This window comes from Armigeres subalbatus, chromosome 1 (genome assembly GCF_024139115.2).
Source record: "Armigeres subalbatus isolate Guangzhou_Male chromosome 1, GZ_Asu_2, whole genome shotgun sequence".
Classification (NCBI taxonomy): Eukaryota; Metazoa; Arthropoda; class Insecta; order Diptera; family Culicidae; genus Armigeres; species Armigeres subalbatus.
Genome location: NC_085139.1, coordinates 187,013,417 through 187,039,031, shown reverse-complemented (window position 1 = coordinate 187,039,031; position 25,615 = coordinate 187,013,417). Strand labels below are relative to the sequence as shown.

The window sequence follows — 25,615 nt, the reverse complement described above, 5'->3', positions numbered from 1 at the left end:
AGAATTGTTATCAAACATATATTATGCTATTCGAGTACTTCTGGAGGCGCAAGCCTTAATTGCCGTTCTACGCATAATTGTCCCATGTTACCTTTACTGAAAAAATCCAAACTCGAGTCCATTTGTCCCACTAATTTCAGAATCGAATGGATCTCAATTCTATTTCAGGACATAAAACGAATCGCTACTTATTTAAATGGTTTTCAGTCTCAATTATCATCAAACAACTTAATTTTTTCAGTGGGACAAATTGACTCGAGTTTGAGATTTTTCATCAAAAGGACAACTATGCGTAGAACGGCAGTTAAGGTCTGAAGCATTAACAGCGTCCTTATTCTAACATTGAAGCAGTTTATTTTTAGCTTTGGAGCAGCTGGGAGTTACAAGTCACAAGTCACAAGTTTCAATACATGATACCAGATCGTTCCAAATCTTTCACGAAAAAAACTTTAGTCAAATTTTCATTTTCCATACAAATTTGTTCGGGAGATGCTTTACAGCATTAACTTCAACAAGCCACCAACCGGAGACGAACCAGTCTCGGGCTAAAAGTCTCCCTAATAAAGACAATAAAAAAACAAGCCACCAAAAATCATATCTACAAGCTACTATCATCAAATTTTGGAATCAGTTCATTTAATACATGTGTGAAATTAAAAAACACGAGTTTTGTGAAACGAACGAAAAAAAAATTAGGTTTTGTCCGGGTTTCCGCCATTATGTGGCGATGTGGCAGACAACGGTGGCGGTATGATAATGAACCTGGGAGCACGTGCGCAGGACATTCGACTTCCGGCTTCGAATCTCCAAGAAATACAGGAGGAAATCGGCTACAGCACTGGGTAATTACCAAAGTTTGGGAGGATGAGGTTCTGCCGCAGGAGTGGATGGAAGATGTCGTGTGTCCCATCTACAAAAAGGGCGCAGTTTCAGGCTGTATTTATGGGGGAACGCTCTACCACAGACCAGGTGTTCGCAGTACGTCAGGTATTGCAGAAATGCCGCGAATACAACGTACTCACACATTATCATCTATTCATCGACTTCAAAGCCGCATATGATACAACCGATAGGGACCAGCTATGGCAGCTAATGTACGAAAACGGATTTCCGGATAAACTGATACTGTCGATCAAGGCGACGATGGATCGGGTGATGTGCGTAGTTCGAGTTTCAGAGGCACTCTCGAGTCTACTCGAAATGCGCAAAGTGTTACGGCAAGTTGATGGTCTTTCGTGACTGCTATTTAACATCGCTTTGGAGGGAGTAATACGAAGGACAGGGATTTACTCGGGTGGTACGATTTTTACAAAGTCCGTCCAGTTATTTGGTTTCGCCGACGACATAGATATGATGGCACGTAACTTTGAGAGGATGGAAGAAGCTTACATCAGACTGAAATGTGAAGCTAAACGGATTGGACTAGTCATCAGCACATCGAAGACGAAGTACATGATAGGTAGAGGCTCAAGAGAAAACAACGCAAGCCACCCACCACGAGTTTGTATTGGTGGTGACGAAATCGAGGTGGTTGAAGAATTCGTGTACATGGGCTCATTGGTGACCTCCGATAACAATACCAGCAGAGAAATTCGGAGACGCATCATGGCAGGAAATCGTACGTACTCCGCAAAACACTCCGATCGCAAAGAGTTATCCGCCGTACCAAATTGACTATTAACAAACGCTTGTTAGACCGGTAGTTCTCTACGGACATGAGACCAGGACAATGCTCGTGGAGGACCAACGTGCACTGGGAGTTTTCGAAAAGAAAGTGCTACGTACCGTCTATTGTGGGGTGTAAATGGCGGGTGGTACGTGGAGGAGGCGAATGAACCACGAGTTACATCAGCTGTTGGGAGAACCATCCATCGTTCACACCGCGAAAATCGGAAGACTGTGGTGGGCCGGGAACGTAGCCAGAATGTCGGACAGTAATTCGGTGAAAATGGTATCTAGGTGCGCAGCGAGCAAGGTGGATCGATCAGGTGGAGGACGATTTGCGGACCCTCCGAAGACTGCGTGGTTGGCGACGTGCAGCCATGGCCCGAGCTGAATGAAGACGACTTGTATGTATTGCACAGGCCACTCCGGTGCTAGTCTGGTAATAAATAAATAAATAAATTTGCCCGAACTAATGCGAAAGAGTAGATGACACCTTCTTTTAAAGCACACATCTACCCGGAATAAGATGGAAGGGAAAATGACACCTTCCATGAAGCTGCATGGAAGCCCAGAACTATAGTTTTTCGGTAGCGTTAGTATAATGCATATTCTAGGTTCCAAGGGTGGACTACTTTTTGGTTGATTAACAGTGGAAATATTAGCAATTTTTGAGAAGAAACAGGTTTCAATTTCTCAGCAATCCTCATTGACATCATTTTTCAACAAATCTGATAAATTTCATTCCACATCTTTTTTTCTTCAACAGTGTTTCTGCGAAGCGCAATGACCAAGTGACGGCATTCCCTGTACAATGATAAAAACATCATTATCATTGTGCATCAATGCGCGTACAACGCGAAAAGGTCTCCCTTTTATGGACAGTCGCTGATCAGTTTTGCATTCATTCCAAAATCACTATATTTCAATACATTTCCAAAATGTTGTTGTTACCTGCTGTCTTGTAGCTTTCACTAAAAGTTCACGTAACCAGTACGTAAAATCACGTCAGGTTTACCTGATCAAACACGTAACTATTTTCAAGCTTCACGTCATTAGTACTGAAGGATCCAGTCTGATTCACCTGATAAATCACGTAACTCAAGGAAACCAAATTTGGTTCAGGTTACATGTCATTAAGGTCACTCTTAAATGAAAAGTATGATGGATGAGAATCACATTTGTTTCCAGGTAAATATGACGTGAAGATTTTTCAGAGTGTGGAATCCCTTAGGTGACCCATTAGGGTGGTTCAAAATATGTTCTGAGAGTCCTCCGAATTAAGATGGGGTTTTCAATGAGTGAAAGCTCTTGATCTAACAATCATTGGAGGCGGATAAAGCGCTTATATGACTACAAAAATAGTCCTATTTGGCTAAAAAATCTGAAATTGCTTGTTGGGGAATGTTCCTTTCAGCTATGTAAGTTTTCTTTTCACCTGCGCCTATTAGGGAGGCGCCATAAAATCAGTATGAAGAAAAAACATATTTTTAAAACAGTTTATGTCTTATTGAAACAAATTTATGAGCCATGTTCAAGTCATGCAATAAACGTTAGAGACACTTAATTTTATGGCGCAATTTTTTTAGGAGTCATTTCTTTTTGTTCTATATAAAATTTTGTAACGTACTTCTAGTCAATGTGCTTGATTCGTATATTTTTTTTATTAATATGTATCTGAAATTCAATTACAGGTCGAATCAATCATATCATCTATTTTCTTTCACTAATGAATAATCCTGCAATTGAGACCATTCATGCATGTCACGCTTTGAAGAGGAAAAGGGGGAATGGAGTAGAGATTTTTTTTGTTTGTGCTCGCTACTCACTGCACTGCCCTGCACTGCAAAATAATAATTGAAAGTGAAATGTGCAACCTAGGAAAGTATAGGTGATTGACCAAAGTTTCACATGACATAACTCGATCTAGCGATCTCGAGATAGAACTCATTACTATTATATTATTCCGTTTATATCAAATGGCTGCTTCCATAAAAAATGTATAGAAACATTCCTAAGCTTAAGACATTACCGATACTGGAATAATTTCTATTTTCTGGTTTATTTTTTGTGAGTTTTTTTTTGTCGTTTCTTCCGATCAATGGTACATTAGCGATTATTAACTAGGTTTTATGCAGTTTAATTTTTTTTAATTTTTTACGCTTTTCATATTTTTGCTTTTTCATCATTTCTAGAATATTAAATAGATAATGAACAACATGTGTGGACGTAGGTGTTTTTGATCTGCTATCAATTTCGATTTAATATGTGTAAGTTATCTAAGTTGTTTTGCGTAACCATTGTTTTATATTTGTGATGTAGCAGCAAATACTCTATTAATCGCACATTTTGTTATTAGTAAGTAGTTTTGTTCATTGTGATGCGAGTTTCATTTACTCTACATTATGTAGTGACTATTTTGTGGAACGTTGATCGATGCAATTAAACAAGAATTAATTATAAGTCGAATGATTTGGTTGCCGATTAAACGATAACATCATAATGAAGATGAAGTAGCTTTTTGTGAATACTTTTTCAGTAGTAGAATCTCAAGTTTCTTTAAATAAACGGAAGAAAATGCCAATTACATATACTACACGTTGGAGAACATGGTTCTCAAATATAATAACTTTACACGTAAAATGTATATCACGGCAAAATATCGCTACAAAAATATACACGAAAATAAATAACAATGAAAGTCTCCAGATATGATTTTATTATTTTCTGATCAGCTTCTCCTAACTTATTGCCACTCCAAATAAGCAAAAATGATTTAAGGAAAACCATCTGTTCCTGTAACATGTGATGTATTTTTTTGACATAAACCAACATAAACATGACTGTGACCTTAACATCTACATAAACTTTTATGGTATTTTAGTTAAAAATACTAAACAGACCTACTAAATATACATAAGGTAAACAGCTAAACCTCTAATCTTACTTTTCCTCTGACGCAAAAAAAAATCTATGGATTCGTAGAAGCCTATTTTCCGATAGTGTACTAAAGTAGTTTACCTGGCCATACTCATGGGGAAATAGGCTTTTGTAAATATCATAAACCGCTTAAGGCTTAAATAAGCATGATTCCCACATTAAACTGTAACGAGCGCCCTTACATCTTTTTGCACCACATAAAATTTGTGCTTCTTGCCGACTAATCCCCAAATGACGGCCACATTTTCTATGATCACATTGATCGGAATAGTGCACAGGGCCCCCAGAACACATGCGAGAAATTTCACCACCCCAAATCGGTACAGCGAAAATGATTTGATTACCCCGAAAACATACATGTAAATGTTGAAGCCGGCGATGAATGCACATAAAAAGTCCACTAAATTTGGGCATGGTATGGGATACAATCCGGCGAAGATCATATTCGAAGTGGAAAGTGGCATCGTCACCCAGGAGTAGACGCTGATTCCCAATAGGAGCTTGTTCCGCAGAGGAATGGTATGCGAGTGGACTACCAGTAGAATTCCTTGCAGCCAACGTTTCCTTTGCTGCAGGAAGTCCAAAAGCGTGAACGGGGATTTTTCGTACATCTCACCTTCGATGAAATTGAAAGTGTATCCTTTTGCGAAAGCGCGCATAGCGAAGAAACAATCCTCGGCTACCGAACCATCGATACCGTTGTCGAACGAGACTTCCTTCTCTGCGTGGACCTGAAACCAGAAAAAAAAACAATTGGGATTTGTTATTGCAAAAATATGAATTTGTTATTTTTTTAAATTATTTTATTTAATATGCTTGCTTATCCATAGAGATAAAATTCTATAAAATGCTATAACGTGCGGGATCGGAGAAATACATTAAGCCTTTATAAGGCAGACGAATCTAAACAATAAATTAACAAAAACAACAATAGGACATAATGTTGACATGGCATTAAACTCAAATAAATGTTTGTTATACATTAAACAGTTCAAAAACATTGAAAAATTGATGGCAATATAGTTGCCACTACCCGGCAAGCGGGACAACATTGGTGGCAATACAGTTGCCACTGCCTTGCAAGCGGGAAAACAGGCAACTACAAAAATAAATAAGAGATTTTTTAAAATTAGGTTTTACGTGAAACAAGTCAAATCAAGGTACGTTACATTTTTAGTGAAGAGTCCTAGTTGGAAAACGCATTATAAGTGAAAAAAATTGCGCTTTTGCTCCCAAAAACACAATTTCGTCAAAATCCAAAAACCAAATATGCAGAAAGGCAAAGCTTTTTTCATGCCATAATCTAACACAGGAGATTCAAAATAATTAATACCAACGGGAAAAATATATCTTTGTCGTTTTTTTTATTATAAATGGAAATCCTTTTTCCACTCGAAACTTACGATCTGTTCGTATAGAAACTGTTCTAAAATTGACATTCCAATTTTTTATGGCTCAAATTCATCTGGTGTGTAACAATAAAGCCACTACATGGGAAATAATAAGTAGAGCTCTTGTTAATAAATAGAAAAACATATAATTTGTTGGTGGCAATATAGTTACCACTGCCTTATAAAGGGTTAATCATTAATCTAGGATAGACCTGACAGTACAATTCACTGTTAAATTTAGTCATAACTCTTCCATATTCATATGTTATCCATATCGAAATCTGTTAGTTGGTATGCTTGCGATGGCAGTTTATACCTTAAATATAACAAAATACTTTCGCCTTTATCAAAGAGAACAAAATTGTAATACAATTCTCGCTTGGCTTAACTTTTCAAAAGAACCTAAACATATTTTTTTCATGAACTAATTTGAGTATCGTAATCCGGGGGAACATTGATCATTTTTTCAATTGTTTTGTAAATATTTCTTCCGTAAGTGAAATCATGTTTTTGCCTTTCTCGTACAACAAAGTTGTACCGAAAGGCTATCATTTCACTCTGAAAACGAACTTTTTATAGAAGCCTCTGAGACCCATAGTATTATATACCAATCGACTCAACTTGACGAGCTGAGCACATGTCTGTCTGTCCGTGTGTATGTATGTGTGTATGTGTGTGTGTATGTGTGTGCACAAAAGCAATAAAAAACATTAGACAACTTTTCGTATAGTAATCCTAAACCGATTTTCTCGCAACAAGTTTCATTCGACAGGGGACTATTGAATTTTATAACGATCGATTGCGTTTCAAAGTTATGAAGAAAATGGTACATCGGACCATATAAACCCCATATAAGGTGGGTGTCCTAACTAAATGCGAGAAAGGCACCACCAACGCTAGGTGGATTAATCTGGGTTTTTTTTATATTTTTAAAACGAGTACTGCTACATGTAGGACGTATAGTTTATAGTCGAGTTTTTTTATTTTCAATTCGGAGTAACTTTGATCAATCATTTATCTATAGAGAAAGCGTTTGCAAACGCCTAGGCAATTATAGTTGGAATCTCTTACGCTGAGGCGATTTGCATCGATTGTTTAGAGAAAGGCATAATCACCGCTAGTGGAATTATCTGGTTTTTCAATAATACAAATTGAAATTTCGAAACAAAAACTATGAATAAACCAAGAAAATAAGATTACTTATCACAGAACTAGGTACGAGCTTATTTTTTTGCCTTTCTCGTACAACTAAGTTGTACCGAAAGGCTATCATTTCACTCCGAAAACGAACTTTTTATAGAAGCCTCTGAGACCCATAGTATTTCCCGTAACACGGTAGATCACTTTGACGTAGTGTGTTGCGGTGTAAGATCTACCAAACAGAGCCCTAGCCTAATACATTTTTCTAGCTAGGGCAATAAGTTGTGGTAATTAAGGATTCATCGTATTTAGTCCTCGCTACCAACAGCAGTCTCAGAAATAAAACATAATTAATGTTACCTTGCAGACAGTTGAAAGACTCGAATTCCTGTTGTTTGAGGCTAAACTGTATGCTGCGGAAACAACTTTTCAAGCAATTAGTTAAAAAACCTCGGTACCCGGTCCTAGGCTGAACTGACTGCTGGAAAAATCGAGTTAGGGGTTTAAATACGTACTAACTCTTCATGAACTGGTGAAAAATGGTAGTGAGAGGAACACACGGAAGTTCTTATTACTGAACAAATTCTCTTGCTTGAAATGGTCTTGTAGACAGAGCTAAATCCCGGGTTTTAAGAGTTACACTGGTGATATTCTAGAAGCAAGACAAGGATGTGGCTAGGGCTCTGGTGCATGACCAAAAACAGTATTACTGTTCTGTTTTCTCAAGAAAGGATTGATTTCCTATTGATAAGGGGCGCGCCTTCAATGGGATTGCTCTCTATGAAGGGTCTAAATAGCAGGACCTTGTCATGGTGGTCTTGAGAAAACAAAACAACAACTGTATCGAAACCGATACTGCATTGCTTCTCAATAGCACTGGAGTAATTCGACATGCACTTAAACACTAAGGATACGGGTAACGCTACAATAGATCTAATAATTGGTCGCAGTGGCACACCCGAACAGGAAAAAAAAGACCCATAGTATTATAAACCAACGACTCAGCTCGACGAGCTGAGCACATGTCTGTCTGTCTGTCCGTGTGTATGTATGTGTGTATGTGTGTGTGCAAGTGTTTTTTTTTTTCTTTCTAAGCAATGGAGGGGGAATCTGCTCAACAGACATCCTGGGTTGTCCAGGAAGTGCGGGGTTAGGGACCACCTCCAACAGCAAACGAGGGAGGCAGAACTACATCCCCGACCCGCTAAACCGTTTCCATTGCCGCCAAGCCCATAGTCCCTTCGGTACAACCAGAAAGTAATGCTTCAAAGGGGGGCCAGTGCACAACGCACCCTCGAGGTTAGCTACGTGTCCTTGCAGCACCGGACATCGTGACTCGCTTTTTTAGAAGAACACCATGGTACCGTGCCAGCGCATTGCCGGCTTTCCAGGTGGCCTTACCACGCCCTATGTCCTCGGAAGGTGGGAAGGGTCGACTTCGCGCCTGCTTCCCTCTGCACAACTGGTATCGAGAATGATAATGCCGCGTGCACCCCAAATTGACCTCTCTGCGACAGGGCCCATTCGCCAAAACACAGAGGGAGTTGCCGGTCGGTGCCTACGCCTGCCCCAGCCTTGACGAGGACCCCTTTCCGTCCTCGGGCTCGGAACCCGCCCGGTTGACCGACGCCGCGAAAGCGACAATACCAAGTTGTTCTTCGCGCGGCCACTTGTTCGATAAAAGGATCGAGTTCGACCACAGAGCATGACCACTGGTATGACCCATGAAGCCGACTCCGATCCCTTGGACCACCTCTTATTTGCGCCTGAACTAGCCATCCTTGAGTCCACGCGCCACCTTCTGTGTAGCTTTGAGGCGATTTGGGCGATAGCTGATAAAACGGCGTTCCAGCCAACTTCATCTTTACACATCCTCCGAACTAGGTTGTCCGGGGTAGTGTCCAGACCACATGTGGCAAGCATTTATTTATTTATCATCAGACTAAGGTGCCCGCCAGAGTAAACGCGACGAGCGATGCGACGCGACGCCACTCACGTAAAAGAATAACAATCATTATCAACAGGCTGTCAAATTGCACTGTCGCGTTGCGTCGCATCGCACGTCGCGTTTACTCTGGCTTCGCTCTAAGGCCGGAGTGGCCTGTGCTGCACATAAAAGACTTCTCCATTCAGCTCAGTTCATGGCTGCACTTCGCCAACCACGCAGTCTGCGGAGGGTCCGCAAGTCGTCCTCCACCTGATCGATCCACCTTGCCCGCTGTGCACCTCGCCTTCTTGTTCCCGTCGGATCGTTGTCGAGAACCATTTTCACCGGATTACTGTCCGACATTCTGGCTACGTGCCCGGCCCACCGCAGTCTTCCGATTTTCGCGGTGTGAACGATGGATGGTTCTCCCAACAGCTGATGCAACTCGTGGTTCATTCGCCTCCTCCACGTACCGTCCGCCATCTGCACCCCACCATAGATGGTACGCAACACTTTCCTTTCGAAAACTCCCAGTGCGCGTTGGTCCTCCACGAGCATCGTCCAGGTCTCGTGTCCGTAGAGAACTACCGGTCTTATAAGCGTTTTGTAAATAGTCAGTTTGGTACGGCGGCGAACTCTATTCGATCCGTCTTGCGGAGTCCAAAGTACGTACGATTTCCAGCCACTATGCGTCTCCGAATTTCTCTGCTGGTATCGTTATCGGCGGTGACCAGTGAGCCCAAGTACACGAATTCTTCAACCACCTCGATTTCGTCACCACCGATAGAAACTCGTGGTGGGTGGCTCACATTGACCTCTCTTGAGCCTCTTCCTATCATGTACTTCGTCTTCAACGTGTTGATGACTAGTCCAATCCGTTTAGCTTCGCTTTTTAGTCTGATGTAGGCTTCCTCCATCCTCTCAAAGTTACGTGCCATGATATCAATGTCGTCGGCGAAACCAAATAACTGGACGGACTTCGTGAAAATCGTACCGCTCGTGTCAATCCCTGCCCTTCGTATTACTCCCTCCAAAGCGATGTTGAATAGCAGACACGAAAGACCATCACCTTGCCGTAACCCTCTACGGGTTTCGAAGGGACTCGAGAATGCCCCTGAAACTCGAACTACGCACATCACCCGATCCATCGTCGCCTTGATCAACCGTATCAGTTTATCCGGAAATCCGTTTTCGTGCATTAGCTGCCATAACTGGTCCCGATCGATTGTATCATATGCGGCTTTGAAGTCGATAAATAGATGATGTGTGGGCACGTTGTATTCACGGCATTTCTGCAATACCTGACGTATGGCTGGTCTGTGGTAGAGCGTTCACCCATAAATCCCGCCTGGTACTGCCCCACGAACTCTCTTGCAATTGGTGTTAGTCGACGGCATAAAATTTGGGAGAATACCTTGTAGGCGGCGTTCAGCAATGTGATTGCGCGGTAGTTACTACAATCCAGCTTATCGCCCTTTTTGTAGATGGGACACACGACACCTTCCATCCACTCCTGCGACAGAACCTCATCCTCCCAAACCTTGGTAATCACCCAGTGCAACGCTCTAGCCAGTGCTTCACCACCGTGTTTAAACAGCTCTCCTGGTAGTTGGTCAACTCCAGGGGCTTTGTTGTTTTTCAGCCGGCCGATCTCCTCCTGGATTTCCTGGAGATTCGGAGCCGGAAGTCGCATGTCCTGCGCGCGTGCTCCTAGGTTCATTACCATACCGCCACCGTTGTCTGCCATATCGCCATTCAGGTGCTCTTCGTAGTGCTGCCGCCACCTTTGGATCACCTCACGCTCATTCGTAAGAAGGTTCCCGTTTATGTCCTTACACATATCGGGCTGTGTCACGTGGCCCTTACGTGAACGGTTCAACTTCTCATAGAACTTTCGTGCGTTATTAGCGCGGTACAGTTCCTCCGTCTCTTCACGGTCTCGATCTTCCTGCTGGCGCTTTTTCCTCCGGAAAATCGAGTTTTGTCTGTTCCGCGCCCGTATTTATCGGGCCTCGTTCGCCTTCGTGCGGTGTTGCAGCAATCTCGCCCATGCTGCATTCTTCTCCTCAACTAATTGCTCACATTCGCCGTCATACCAGTCGTTTCTCTGATCCGGAGCCACCGTGCCTAGTGCAGCGGTTGCGGTGCTTCCAATGGCGGATCGAATATCTCTCCAGCCATCTTCAAGAGATGCTGCGCCTAGCTGCTCTTCCGTTGGGAGTACCACTTCCAGCTGCTGCGCGTAGTCTTGGGCTAGTCTACCGTCTTGTAGCCGCCCAATGTTAAGCCGCGGCGGGCGACTCCGACGCGTGTTGATCACCGTCGAGAGTTTTGAGCGCAGACATACTGCGACGAGGTAGTGGTCGGATTCAATATTCGCACTGCGGTAAGTGCGTACGTTCGTGATGTCGGAGAAGAATTTACCGTCGATTAGAACGTGGTCGATTTGGTTTTCCGTTACTTGATTAGGTGATTTCCATGTGGCCTTGTGGATATTCTTGCGGGGGAAGAAAGTGCTTCGGACTACCATTCCGCGGGAGGCTGCAAAGTTTATGCATCGTTGGCCGTTGTCGTTCGATACGGTATGCAGACTATCCGGTCCGATGACCGGTCTATACATTTCTTCCCTTCCTACCTGAGCGTTCATGTCACCGATGACGATTTTGACGTCCCGCAGTGGGCATCCATCGTATGTCAGCTCCAGCTGTGCATAGAACGCTTCTTTCTCGTCGTTGGATCTCCCTTCGTGTGGGCAGTGCACGTTGATGATGCTATAGTTGAAGAAACGGCCTTTTATCCTCAGCTTGCACATCCTTGCGTTGATTGGCTGCCACCCAATCACTCGTTGGCGCATCTTTCCCAGCACTATGAAGCCGGTTCCCAGCTCGTTGGTGGTGCCACAGCTTTGGTAGAAGGTAGCCGCTCGATTAGCGACTTGCAGTTCCATGTTCCAAGCTTACAATCATGATCCTTTATTCGTCGCCTAGGCCGCCTAGGTCGTGTCAGGGCTGTTTAGCGTCCTACCTAACACCAGGACTTGGGCTTGTGCGCTTTGAGCGGCACACGGTCGCTTTGGCGGAGCCTACTTGCGGATACATGCAGCTTTTTATAGAGGTTTAACAGGGCCTACTGTCAAACCTCACCACATCCTAGGCAGGCGCCACAACTCGCAGATGGCCTGGGGAGGGATCGTCAAGCCCTTGGACATAGTCCCTGCTGCCCCCACATGTGGCAAGCATGTGGTCACGCATTGCGCGAAAACGTGGGCACACGAACAACACGTGTTCCGCCGTTTCCTCTAAACCTGCGCACACCAAACACTCGGGCGAGGCCGAGCAAGCCAGCTGCGCTACCTACTCTGTGATTTTGCAGCACGCTTAAACGCCGGGCACATCGAACCCCCCATGGGGTGCTTGCTGTTCACAGCTGTGCTGAAACAAAAACAAACAATTGGGAGGGTTCGTGCAGCATTGTGCCTTATGTCCCTCCAATCCACAGTGTTGGCAGAGATTGCTTCTGTCAGGGCCTTTGCAGTCCCATTGCTTGTGCCCCGGTTCCAGGCACTTGAAGCAAACTTCGGGTTGCTCGTATATGCCCACAGGGCACACCGACCATCCCACCTTGACGCTTCCTAACTTGACTGCCTTGGAGGCGTCCGCTGCAGATAGCCGGACCAATGCTACCTGCGTCCCTGCCGGACCTTTCCGTAGCCGAACGGCTGCGGTGGGCGTCTCCACTTCACACTGTCGCCGCAGTACCGTGACGAGCTCTTCGACTTTGGTGATCTCGTCTAGGTCTTTAACCCTTAGATTCACCTCCGTCGTGAGTGCTCTCACCTTGACCGTCTCGCCAAGGACTTCCTTCTTGTAGGCGGCGCCCTTTTGCGAGACGCCCCGCTTCAGCTCGAGGATCATCTCGCCCATCCGGGTACGTCTTATTCAACGTACGTCGGCGCCGAGTTCACCGAGCTTGACGTCACTCCTCATCGCCTTCAAGACGTCCGAGTACTTAGCCTCGTCCGTCTTGATGACTAGGGCATCGCCCCTGGAGCGATTGGCGCCTTCCCTAGACTTCTTGCTACCCCCATTCGCCTGGGCCTTCTTTTCGGCCCTTGGGGCCCTTAGAGGGGGATGCCCAGACAACCAGAATGCATGCATAATAGAATTGTTTTTCTGTTATGCGATGCCTATGCACACAAATTTCATCGCTTACCAGTCGCGAAAACGCTTTTTGCGTACAAAAGTGGAGGCGATATATGTGCATTTCTTATCCGACGTTGAACGGCAGTGTATGCGATATGCACGATTTTTATGCGAGTTTGTTCGTTATACATTGCGATGTAGTTTGTGATAACAAACTCTGTTTGACAGATAATCCGATTTCGTTTGAGTTTGTTTGCAGGAATATGCGATGTCAACATATGAAGCTGGAATAAACTCGCAAAATAGCCTACTGTGCGGGAAAGTTTATAAATAAACTGATGAGCTTCGCACCACAATGCGATTTTGATGAAATTTGGATCGGTAAACGATTTTAATCGTACATTCTTATGCGATGTGTGGTTGTCTGGGTGACGCCTCCTGGACCCTGGTCAAGAACAACTCTATTTCCCTGGTCTGGTTCGGCTGAGAGCTATCAGCCTGCCGTAACCCCTTACCACCGTCTTTCCTGGGTGGGCGAACCTTTCCAGGTCCGTCCCTCCCCCGGTTTTGGAGGTACCTGGCCGGGGTTCAGCTTCCCAGCCTCACTACCCTTGTTCGGGGTAGTAACCCTCCACGTTTTGGAGCGGCCCCCAGGGAGCTCATCCCCTGGAGACTGTCTCCCCCGTTTTTGTGTCTGCTCCGTTGGAGCAGTCACCCCGACGTGCCCGCAAATACTTGAGCCTCAGTCCAGCATCGACTTTCGAAGTTTCTGCAAGTTCCTCTTGAGGTCCTTACTGATATTATGCTTCGATGACGCAAAGTCGATGATGGCGTCCAGCTGTTCCGTCGCCACCTCGAAGGCCGAAAGCCCATCGCGTTTGCGGTTCATCGCCTTCACAAGCCATGGGCCGTCTATAACCTCTACCGGCGTAGCCTGGGAGATGGTTAAGTGACCCACGCTGGCGCTGCGCACCGAGCTGCCGACTATTGCTTCTAGCCTCCTAGGCGGAGACCTGAACAACCCACCTCTTGCGAAGGGGTTATCGCCTACACTACTACCACTAATTGAAGAATTGACTTGGTTTTCCATTTTGGTCCCACGAGTTGCTCGGGAAAAGAGGTCCACCACGCCAGAGCCCAGCATGACGCGGTAAGGGACAATTACTGTGGAGGGTGCCCAGGTACCCCACAGGCTCCGTTAAAGGCCTAGCTCATTATTTCACCCCCCATGCCATGCATCCCCTCGGCACGGGTCGGTTAACGCATTGGGATTAGAGGTTAGGGATGATGGTCCTTTGGACGCACGCCCTCACTCAAGCTGATGTCAGAAGGACAACAGTGCCCAGGCTGCACTACCAGCTAAGTACAAAACCCTTAGCAGGCGGTCGATTGTCATCGGAATACCCGTGGAAGCATGAGATTGGAACTTGTGAGAACCAGAGCTGTGTAGGTCGCTGTGATGTCAATTCACCATTTTGCAGTGTGTATGTGTGTGCACTAAAACTATAAAAAAACATTAGACAACTTTTCGTATAGAAATCCTTAACCGATCTCGCAACAAGTTTCATTCGACAGGGGACAAAGCCTTGTTGATCACTATTGAATTTTATAACGATCGGTCATTGCGTTTTAAAGTTATGAAGAAAATGGTACATCGAACCAAATAAACCCCATATAAGGTTGGTGTCGCAACTAAATGCGAGAAAGGTACCACCAACGCTAGGTGGATTAATCTGGGTTTTGTTATTATACTTGTTTTGAGTGCTTTTTTGGCAGCTTGCTGTGAGTTCAAAAATTATTGTTGATTTTATTGTTCAAATTTTGGCGAAAAATAAATGCAAATTCATCTGAAAGTTATATCATTCAGCAGCAAATTTAGTCAAGATTAAGATACCTAACTCACAGTAAGTACTTGTAATAACGGAAAATAATAATTTATTAATTTCTTGAAAATGATTTACGGTACTGTAATCAAAAGCTATCATATTGACCTGCTGATTGCAGTACTCAAATTAATTCATAAAAATGTTACTTAGGTCCTTTTGAAAAGTTGTGTATTAACACAAAAAGTGTATCCATGAAATTTTTATGGGGAGTTTATGCTCACTTTCGACCAAATGTTACTTCGACTAAACGTCCTTTGGACTAAACGTCATTTGATTAAGCCCTCAGCATAACTGTCCCGCCATCTGTTTTAATTATATTGTGGATCCGCGATGTTAACATTAGGCATATTAAGCGTTAGGCATAAGTCTGTATAATATAATCTGCATAAGCAGGGTGGTGCGACTACGCGGATTTCGCGATTTTTGTGGATTTCTGACCACTGGCCACGCCCATATTCACCGTAAATAGGGAGAGGATGGAAGCTAGAGGCCAGTGACTTATAAGTACCACGGAGTAGATATTGAGGATGATATTCATTGAATTAGCCAGAAGCTATGACTATGGTTATCCATATTTAGTAACACAACAACAATTTGTTGTTGTTCAATAGTTTTCTGTAAAACAGCAAAATAATGATATAAAATGATCTAATTGATTCCTAGACAGAGAATTTTTTGGACTCACAAAGCTTATAAGTCTTTAGTAGGACCATTTGTTTGAAAAATATAAAGTAATTGAAATAATGAAAACATTTTTAAAATACGATTTGTTTTTCGGAGGTGAGCCAGCCAAGGGCTGAAAGCCTCCTTAAAAAAGATACAAAAAAATACGATTTGTCCAGTAAAACTACGGTTGTATAACAATTTTTTTATGAAGTTTTTGAGATTTTGAGCTCGACGTGGCATTCCGAGGAAATTTTTAAAGCACCAATTAGACCATGGTCTCTTATTAAAAATCCTTGTAAACTATAATTTCTAAATGGCATATTTTAGTATTCAAGTTAATACAAAAATGGGTGACTTAAATGACAAATAATCTCGAGTTAAAAAAATCTTTCAAATCGAATTAGTTTTATGTTTTTTTAAGATGTTTAAAGTCCGACCTACTCATTTTCCTCCACACTAGTTTTCACTGCATCTATTCTTTATTTTGGCACGGCAAATGCTGGGTAAAGCGTACCATTGGTACTTTGCGTACCTGAAGGAATAAAATAGACCCCATTTTGTGGTCCTTAGCCCTTTTACCCAGCAACTCCTATCCCTACCTCCTCGTAGCGCTAGCCGGGATACGAGCAACTTAAGGGAAGATCGGGTAACCAACCCCGGTGAGAACTATGGTAGTATGCTGACAGGGAAGGAGGATTTGCTGTATCTTCTTCCGGAGATACGGCTCAAAACAGCGTCTATTCCCCATGTTAGGGGCGGCTGATCATCGTCCGAGTGCCACCGAGGGACTCTAAACTAAACTGTGCACACCATGTTGTCTCGTGTCAGCATCGAGAAGGCAGCCCCTTCAACGCGATGTAGGTAGCGCAACTTTGTTAAAGTAGCCTACCGAAGATTCTACAGTTACCAAGAAAGGCAAAAGTAGAGCAAACGGATTAATTCAATGGCAACGAATAAACGACAACGATTGGAACGTCGGATCTTGGAACGTCGGATCTTGGAACGTCGGATCTTGGAACGTGAGAACTTTGAATGAACCCGCACGTGTTGAGCTCCTGGTAAGCTGCAGAAGGTCGGCGTGAGTGTGGCAGCAATCCAGGAAATACGGTGGTTCAGAACTGAAGAATGTGAATTCCGGGCGGTGGATCCCATAGCGAACACTTCATTCAAGTACCACATCTACTATAGAGGCGGTGACAGAGCAGAACGAGGAGTTGGCTTCATGGTGATCAGGAAGCAGATGAAGCGTGTTATCCGGTGGGAGCCGATAAGCGCCCGCATTTGCGTGTTGAGAATGAAGGGCAAATTCTCCAACTATAGCCTGATCAGCATCTATGCCCCAACGAACGATAAGTCTGATGACGTGAATGATGAGTTCTAAGAGAGCCTTGGAGAGTGCCCAACACACGATGTAAAGATTGTCATCGGAGATGCAAATGCGCAGATCGGAAGAGAAAGTTTCTTTCGCCCTGTCATTGGTACGGAAAGCCTTTATTTCGCTACCAACGATAAAGGTCTGCGACTTGTAACTTTTGCTGCTGCTAGAGGGATGGTAATAAGCAGTACCTACTTCGCTAGATGTAAGGTCCTTCAGAGGTCCGAACATCGACTCGGATCACTATCTTGTAGTTGCAAAAATTCGGGCGCGACTTTCCAGCGTCACGAATTCACAAAACAACAGAACGATGCGTTTCAATATCCAACGCTTGTCAGTTGAAGGAGTTGCTGAACAGTACCACCAGAAGCTGGACGAGCGGATAGGAGATGCCACCGGATCTGGCGACGTCAACAGATTGTGGGAAAATATCCACGAAGCTGTGACTACAACAGCGCAGGAAGTGTTAAACACTGTACAGCGACGCCAACGAAATGGTTGGTTTGATGAGAAGTGCCAGCGAGTGACGGACGAGAAAAATGTTGCTAGGAGTCGAATGCTAGTGGCTCGCACCCGTTCCAACAGAGAGCGGTACAGTGTAGCAAGGGCAGAAGCGAAACGAATCCACCGCAGAAAAAAATGCATCATGTAGAGAGTGTGATAGCTGAAGCGCAGGAGAACATTGATAGAAACTATATACGGAGGTTTTACGCAACTGTCAATGGCGCGCGGCATAAGACTGCGCCAGTGCCCGCCATGTGCAATGACCGATAGGAGAATTTGCTGACAGACAAGACTATGGTGGCAGCCAGGTGGCAGGTGCACTTCGAAGATTTGTTGAACGGTGAAAATGAAGGTGTATTAAGGAGCAGGATGGACATAGTCGGCGACGGTCAAGCTGTGGAACCACCAACGCTTGATAAGGTTAAAAAAGCTCTAAACGAGCTGAAAACAGTAAAGCTGCTGGGAAGGACGAGATCCCGATCGAGCTTCTCAAACACGGAAGTCAGCAGCTGCATCAATCAATCCACCACATTATCCAGAAAATATGGGAGGATGAAGAACTGCCTGTCGGCTGGTTGGATGGCCTCATATGCCCAATCTATAAAAAAGGGCACAGACTAGAGTGTACCAATTACAGAGGGATCACCCTTCTGAACTCGGCGTACAAAATTCTGTCGCGTATCCTGTTTAACAGACTGAGACCGCTTGAGGAGTCTTTCGTCAGCGAATACCAGATATTTAGCCTGTGGATGATTCTTGATAAATTCCGGAAGTACAACTTGCAGACTCACCATCTGTTCATTGATTTCAAAGCAGCGTACAATTCATTGAAAAGAAATGAGCTGTGGCCAGTAATGTCCGAAAATGGTTTTCCGGCGAAACTGATTAGACTGATACGTGCAACTCTGGATGGCTCGAAATCAAGTATTCGCATTGCAGACGAAGTGTCAACCTCGTTTGTGACCTTAGACTGATTGAAGCAGGGTAATACACTTTCGAATTTATTGTTCAACATTGCACTCGAGGGCGCTATTAGGAGATCTGGCGTGCAGAGGAACGGCACTATCATCACACGGTCGACCTTATTGGAATCGATCGCAGAGCAGTAGTGGAGGCTTTTGTCCCACTGAAGAGGGAGACGGCGAGGATAGGCTTAACTATTAACTATACTAAGAAAAAGTACATGGTATCAGGTAGAGATAGGGGAAGACCTAGTGGTGTTGATGCAGAGGTAGTGCTTGATGGTGATGTGTTTGAAGTTGTTGAAGAATTTGTTGACCTTGGAACGCTTGTGACATGTGACAATGACCCGAGCAGCACAAATCAAGCGAATTTGGTTGCAGCAACTTAATTGTGACTGAATCTGGTCATATATAAGTTGCTGTGATCTATGTGGAATATGTATGACGTTTCCCGTGAAGTGAAAAGACGCATTGCTGCTGCGAATAGAACCTTTTACGGATTACGTAACCAGCTTAGGTCCCGCAACATGCAAACGGAAACGAAATTCGCTCTATACAAAGCTCTGATTCTACCAGTGGTCCTTTATGGACATGAAGCATGGACATTAAAAGAGGCGGACCGAAGAGCTTTCGGGGTTTTCGAGCGAAAAGTGCTGCGTACAATACTCGGAGAGAAACTAGAAAACGGTGTGTGGCGCAGATGCACGAATCATGAGCTGTATCAAGAATACAAAGAAGAAAATATTGTGAATCGTATAAAATACGGCAAACTTCAGTGGGCTGATCATTTAGTGCGAATGTCGGAAGAAAGAATATCGAAAACAATATTCAACAGAGAACCAGATAGGGGCCGGCGACTTCGTGGAAGGCCACGAACACGCTGGCTGCACGCGGTGGAATCGGACCTGGGGACCCTGAACGTTCGGGGAAACTGGAGGAATATCGCCCAAGACCGAGCTCTACAACACGCCAGACAGGTGTATCGACGCTGTAGCCAACTGGGTATCCAGGTATCCTTCTCTATTGCACCACGTGAGACATAGTTTAAAGCAGTTTGCACTCTGTTGGCGATAATGTCATTGTATTTGCCTCGTAAAATTATGACAATATCGTAAGCTAAACCAATAACTTCGAAGCCCTGGGCTATCAGGTATTTGAGAAGATCATCTACTATTAAAGACCACAGTAAAGGTGATAATACCCCTCCTTGTGGGCACCCTTTGATTGCTCTAACACTAATGTGAGAGTTGCCGAGGTTAGCTGATATTTCTCTTTTTGTTACAATTTCCTTAATCCAATCTACAATGCATTTATCGAAACCACGATTCGACATTGCCTTTTTTATGAAATTATGAGAAGTGTTGTCAAAAGCTCCCTCTATATCTAAGAAACCAGCAAAGGAAATTTCTATTGCTTCAAAAGATTTTTCTAATATAGTAACAACTGCTTGTAATGCGGTTACTGATGATTTACCTTCATGATAAGCAAATTGGCATTTTCTTAACGGTATTTGGGTTAAAATTTATGACTCAATATGTTCATCTATTATTTTTTCCATTTCTTAGGATAATTCTTCGGGATTATCTCGGCTAATTCCTTGAAGTTTCCTCCGCGGCGCGCCGATACAAATATGTCGGCGTTGTAACGTTAACAACGATCGTCAGGGCGTGGCACAATGGAATCATTCTGAAAATAGACGATCAAAATAGTTTTGACACTGGACGAGGTATATTAGGCTCTAACTGAGCTGAAAACAGTAAAGCTGCTGGGAAGGACGAGATTCCGGTCGAGCTTCTCAAACACGAAAGTAAGCAGCTGCATCAATCAATCCAACACATTATCTGCTGCAGGAGTGGATGGAAGGTGTCATGTGTCCCATCTACAAAAAGGGCGATAAGCTGGATTGTAGCAACTGCCGCGCAACCACATTGCTGAACGCCGCTTTTAAGGTACTCTCCCAAATTTTATGCCGCCGACTAACACCAATTGCAAGAGAGTTCGTGGGGCAGTACCAGGCAGGATTTATGGGTGAACGCTCTACCACAGACCAGGTGTTCGCCATACGTCAGGTATTGCAGAAATGCCGCGAATACAACGTGCCCACACATCATCTATTTATCGACTTCAAAGCCGCATATGATACAATCGATCGGGACCAGCTATGGCAGCTAATGCACGAAAACGGATTTCCGGATAAACTGATACGGTTGATCAAGGCGACGATGGATCGGGTGATGTGCGTAGTTCGAGTTTCAGGGGCATTCTCGAGTCCCTTCGAAACGCGTAGAGGGTTACGGCAAGGTGATGGTCTTTCGTGTCTGCTATTCAACATCGCTTTGGAGGGAGTAATACGAAGGGCAGGATTGACACGAGTGGTACGATTTTCACGAAGTCCGTCCAGTTATTTGGTTTCGCCGACGACATTGATATCATGGCACGTAACTTTGAGAGGATGGAGGAAGCCTACATCAGGCTGAAAAGCGAAGCTAAACGGATTGGACTAGTCATCAACACGTCGAAGACGAAGTACATGATAGGAAGAGGCTCAAGAGTGGTCAATGGAAGCCACCCACCACGAGTTTCTATCGGTGGTGACGAAATCGAGGTGGTTGAAGAATTCGTGTACTTGGGCTCACTGGTGACCGCCGATAACGATACCAGCAGAGAAATTCGGAGACGCATAGTGGCTGGAAATCGTACGTACTTTGGACTCCGCAAGACGCTTCGATCGAATAGAGTTCGCCGCCGTACCAAACTGACTATCTACAAAACGCTTATAAGACCGGTAGTTCTCTACGGACACGAGACCTGGACGATGCTCGTGGAGGACCAACGTGCACTGGGAGTTTTGAAAGGAAAGTGTTGCGTACCATCTATGGTGGAGTGCAGATGGCGGACGGTACGTGGAGGAGGCGAATGAATCACGAGTTGCATCAGCTGTTGGAAGAACCATCCATCGTTCACACCGTGAAAATCGGAAGACTGCGGTGGGCCGGGAACGTAGTCAGAATGTCGGACAGTAATCCGGTGAAAATGGTTCTCGACAATGATCCGACGGGAACAAGAAGGCGAGGTGCACAGCGGGCAAGGTGGATCGATCAGGTGGAGGACGATTTGCGGACCCTCCGCAGACTGCGTGGTTGGCGAAGTCCAGCCATGGACCGAGCTGAATGGAGAAGACTTTTATGTGCAGCACAGGCCACTCCGGCCTTAGTCTGATAATAAATAAATAAACATTATCCAAAAAATATGGGATGATGAAGAACTGCCTGCCGACTGGTTGGATGGCCTCAAATGCCCAATCTATAAGATATGGTACAGACTAAAGTGTGCCAATTACACAAACGGGAAAGAAATGATGACATGACATCTACTAAAAAGAGCCCAGCGACGCCCACATAGATTTCAAGGAGTTAGAAGTTGATAGGTTTTTTTTTAGGAATTATAACCAAAATGTGTTTCAAACGTTGGGAGTTATTTTTCTAAGAAAGTTAGAGTAATTTCGTTTTCCTTGGTGTTCTTTTCTCTGGGATGGGGCAAGATATTTTATCTGTGCCATGACTACTAAGCCCAGGTTCAAGTGCCATTACTGCGCTGAATTTTTTGAGTCACGTACATTATAAAACTAACTGAAATTTCCAATTCATTTCTGTTATTCAATGTGACTTTCATAGTATCAATGAAAAATAATAACATTTCGATAACAAAACCAGTTACCTACTTCGCGTTCTAGTCTCAATGTTGAATAAGATGCAACAAAAAAAACTGTCGTTTTGTAATATAGAAAGGCATGCTTGCTGAGACGGTACTAACGATCATCCTTAGGGTGTTCGCTCATCTTGCCCCGTCTTACTCTATTAAACAAAAAGGATGATGCCTTTCAAAAAGACAGTATGAATAAAGACATTTTAACTATTCAAATACTAATAATAAAGCTCGTATACATACCTGAGTAACCACATAGCTACCCTTCCAGCTGAAGAATGGCTTATGGAACATTTTGAATTGTAACCGAAGCTTTCCCATATCGTCAGACACCCGAAAACTATCGGCTAACGTTGTGAGCCAATTCACCACATTCTCGTTTGCGTAGGTTATCAATCCTTGCCCAAATGGGTGTTTTCCATCCAGCACAAAGTTGATGATTCCGCGGACACTGTTTTCCGTAAGTAGCGTTTCCTCGTCTAAATGCACCACCCAGTCGTTGTTGTTAAGTACGTTTACGCTATCCTCCAAGCAGTATTGCAATGCCCGTGACTTGAACAATGCACCGGTTTTCGTTTTGTAATCCTTGGGCACAACAATTTCCCGGGTCCGTCGATGCTTCGACAGATTCACGGGTTTATCGGTCACTACTTCGATGAGGAAATTTTCCAATCCTGTATCCAAACAGGTGTTCATGTTTCGCATGACGTTCGATTTGACTAGATCAGGATAGTCACCGCGGGTTACGACACGAATACAAATGAAGGGTGCCAACAGAGGCGACCCCTTCAGCACTACCTTTTCCGGGAAGGCATTGTAAAATACTAATCCAAAAAAGTTGAACAGCACCTGGGGCAACGTAAGGAATGTAAGCAATCGCAGCGTGTACAGCAAAATGGTCAGTATCGTGCCGTACTCTTCCCAGGGATCGATCGCCACAAAACTATTCTCGTTGATTTTTATTCCACCGGAAAACACTTCAAACACTATAAGCAACGTGATGAGCAACGTGCAGTGCAGCAGATGCTTCGAAATGGAATTCAGCATTTTCTGCTCTGCTGTTCTAACTGGTGATGTGTTTTCCTAAACGCGATTACACTTTTCGCGTTTTAAATCAATGAACACTTTTCTGATATTTTTCTCACTCGCGGCAACGTAGTTAAAAAATAAGATTATTCGGATGTGATGTGATTCACTGTAATGCTAATCTTTCACTTCATCATTTGATTGATTCACTTCACCAACAACTATGGTGATAGATTTCTTAGCGCTGATTTCAGGTTTCGGACGTAGTCCTAGTGGATGGCCTACGTTGCAAGCTCGATGAACTGCGGCGAGACATTGCGCCCGGTCGTTCTGCTGATGTTGATTCGCTTCGGTATCGTTTTGAAGGAATAGTGTGACTGTCTAATCGAGTGATACCCTGTGAAAAGAAAAATATTTCTTTTAAGTACTGTTTGATATTTTTCAATTGGAAGTTACGTACTACAGATAATAATGATTACAGCTGATAAGTAATATCCACCTTATGATAGACGTGTATTGACATAATTCAAAGCTGATTCAAAGTACTGGTTGCTCAATTGAGTCGATTGTGATAAGATACTACTATCGTCAGCTTGTGAAAATGTTTTTTTTAATGCAATTGACACAATCCATCTAGTGTTTCATTATTGTGCACATTTTTTTTAAAGTTCAATAGCTAATATTTGTAAAATTTACAGTTTTCAATTTAAGCTCAGGGTGAGAATCAAGAGGGAAATGGAAATAATCTCAAACTCTTCTCTTTGTATGCACTCAAGGTCAAGGAAATCTGACTTTAATTTATCATATCTATGGACAACAAAATATCCTTCCTTTTCCTCAGCATTCACAAGGACGTGGGCAGTATACAGATCTAGATTCTAGACTGCTGAAATGTGCCTTGTTTCTAACAGCTGGAAAAAGATGGCAGTGATGATACGCTCATACAACAGCCTAGGCCACTTACGAATTTGTGGGAATTGCTTAATGCTAACGCTAATGGACGTTACCTATTTAAGTGTATAGTTTAAACGAGTTTTCTGTCCCTGCTTTTCAACTTAGTAGGTATATTACTATTAGCATTTCCTTAATTATTAATTGAACGCTTTTTTATGCCCGCCACTGTATGGCAAGTACAATGGATACACTATGCCCAGGGTCATGGTACAAGTCATGGTCATGGTACAAGTGGGCATAGCCTGAGAGGAAAAACCTGTCCGTGCAATGAACGCAAAATGAACTTTTGTTGGAGTGAATACATGCACAGATTTGAACAATAGACTAACGCAAAATGAACTCCCCCAAGAAATTATGACGTTTGAGCGGGTCGCATAATGAACGCAAAATGAACTTTTGTTCGAGAAGACGACCCGCTCAAATGTCAAAATCCTTCGGGTGAGTCAAAATCCATATCCTTTAGGCGAGTGAATTTCATGAACTCCTGCACAGGTCTATGTGACCACATAACAGTTACACTTCACAAACTTCATAGATCTGTGCAGGAATTCATCAAATTCACTCGCCTAAAGGATATGGATTTTGAGTTTGACACTCACTCGAACAAAAGTTCATTTTGTGTTCATTATATGACCCACTAAAATGTCAGAATTTTTTTTAAGGAGAGTTCATTCTGCGTTGATCTATGGGAACATGCACAGAAAAAACACAATGACGTTTGAGTGTGCGCTGTTTCATTATTTGACGTTGAGCGGTGCCGAAATTCATTTTGAATGAACTCGATGTATGAAAAAGTATTCATTTTTAGTAAACAGCGCACAGCTTAAACGACTTTGTGTTCATTCGGCGCAGATCCCCATTATCGTTTTTGCCTTTCCTCATGCTGAAAACAGTGATTCCATGCACAGAGGTTTGTGTTATAGTTAAACACTAGAAAGGATGTAGCTTCAATAGGTGGATTAATTTGGATTTTTAACATAATTTTGCACAAATAATGTGCACTTAATTAAAATTTCTAAAACGCTTGATTCTGTGGATTGATACAAATCTCGGGTACTTATTCAAAAGGACGTGTGTAATTTTGTAAACAAAGATTCAAACGTCGATTTGTCCAATCTGATAGCACTCCCACGCAAACCATTACCACAAACAGGTAGAGGAAGCCTTCGGCTACCTGTTGGTAGTGTTAGTTTGCGTGGGAGTGCCATAAGATTGGACAAATCGACGTTTAAATCTTTGTTTACAAAATCACATACGTCCTTTTGAATAAGTACCCGAGAAATATCCGATCATAGGCAGTTCCCTGATGCGCTAAACTTGTTTCATTCCTTGGTG

The 25,615-nt window shown here is 43.6% G+C and overlaps 2 protein-coding genes across 3 annotated transcripts in view; both read right to left on the bottom strand.

Moving 5' to 3' along the window:
- The window catches only part of LOC134205616 (beta-1,4-mannosyltransferase egh), a 435,947-nt gene that overhangs the window by 244,619 nt on the left and 165,713 nt on the right, over nucleotides 1-25,615 (bottom strand). The window lies entirely within an intron of this gene.
- Nucleotides 3,299-25,615, bottom strand: part of LOC134205615 (beta-1,4-mannosyltransferase egh) — a 188,030-nt gene continuing 165,713 nt past the window's right edge. For both annotated transcript variants that reach the window (XM_062681025.1, XM_062681026.1), the window contains exons 2-3: nucleotides 22,544-23,723; nucleotides 3,299-5,333 (exon numbers count right to left, since the gene is read on the bottom strand). In XM_062681025.1, coding sequence (XP_062537009.1) covers nucleotides 4,761-5,333; nucleotides 22,544-23,347 — 1,377 coding nt within the window. In that variant the 5' untranslated portion in view covers nucleotides 23,348-23,723 and the 3' untranslated portion in view covers nucleotides 3,299-4,760. The remainder of the gene's footprint in view (nucleotides 5,334-22,543; nucleotides 23,724-25,615) is intronic.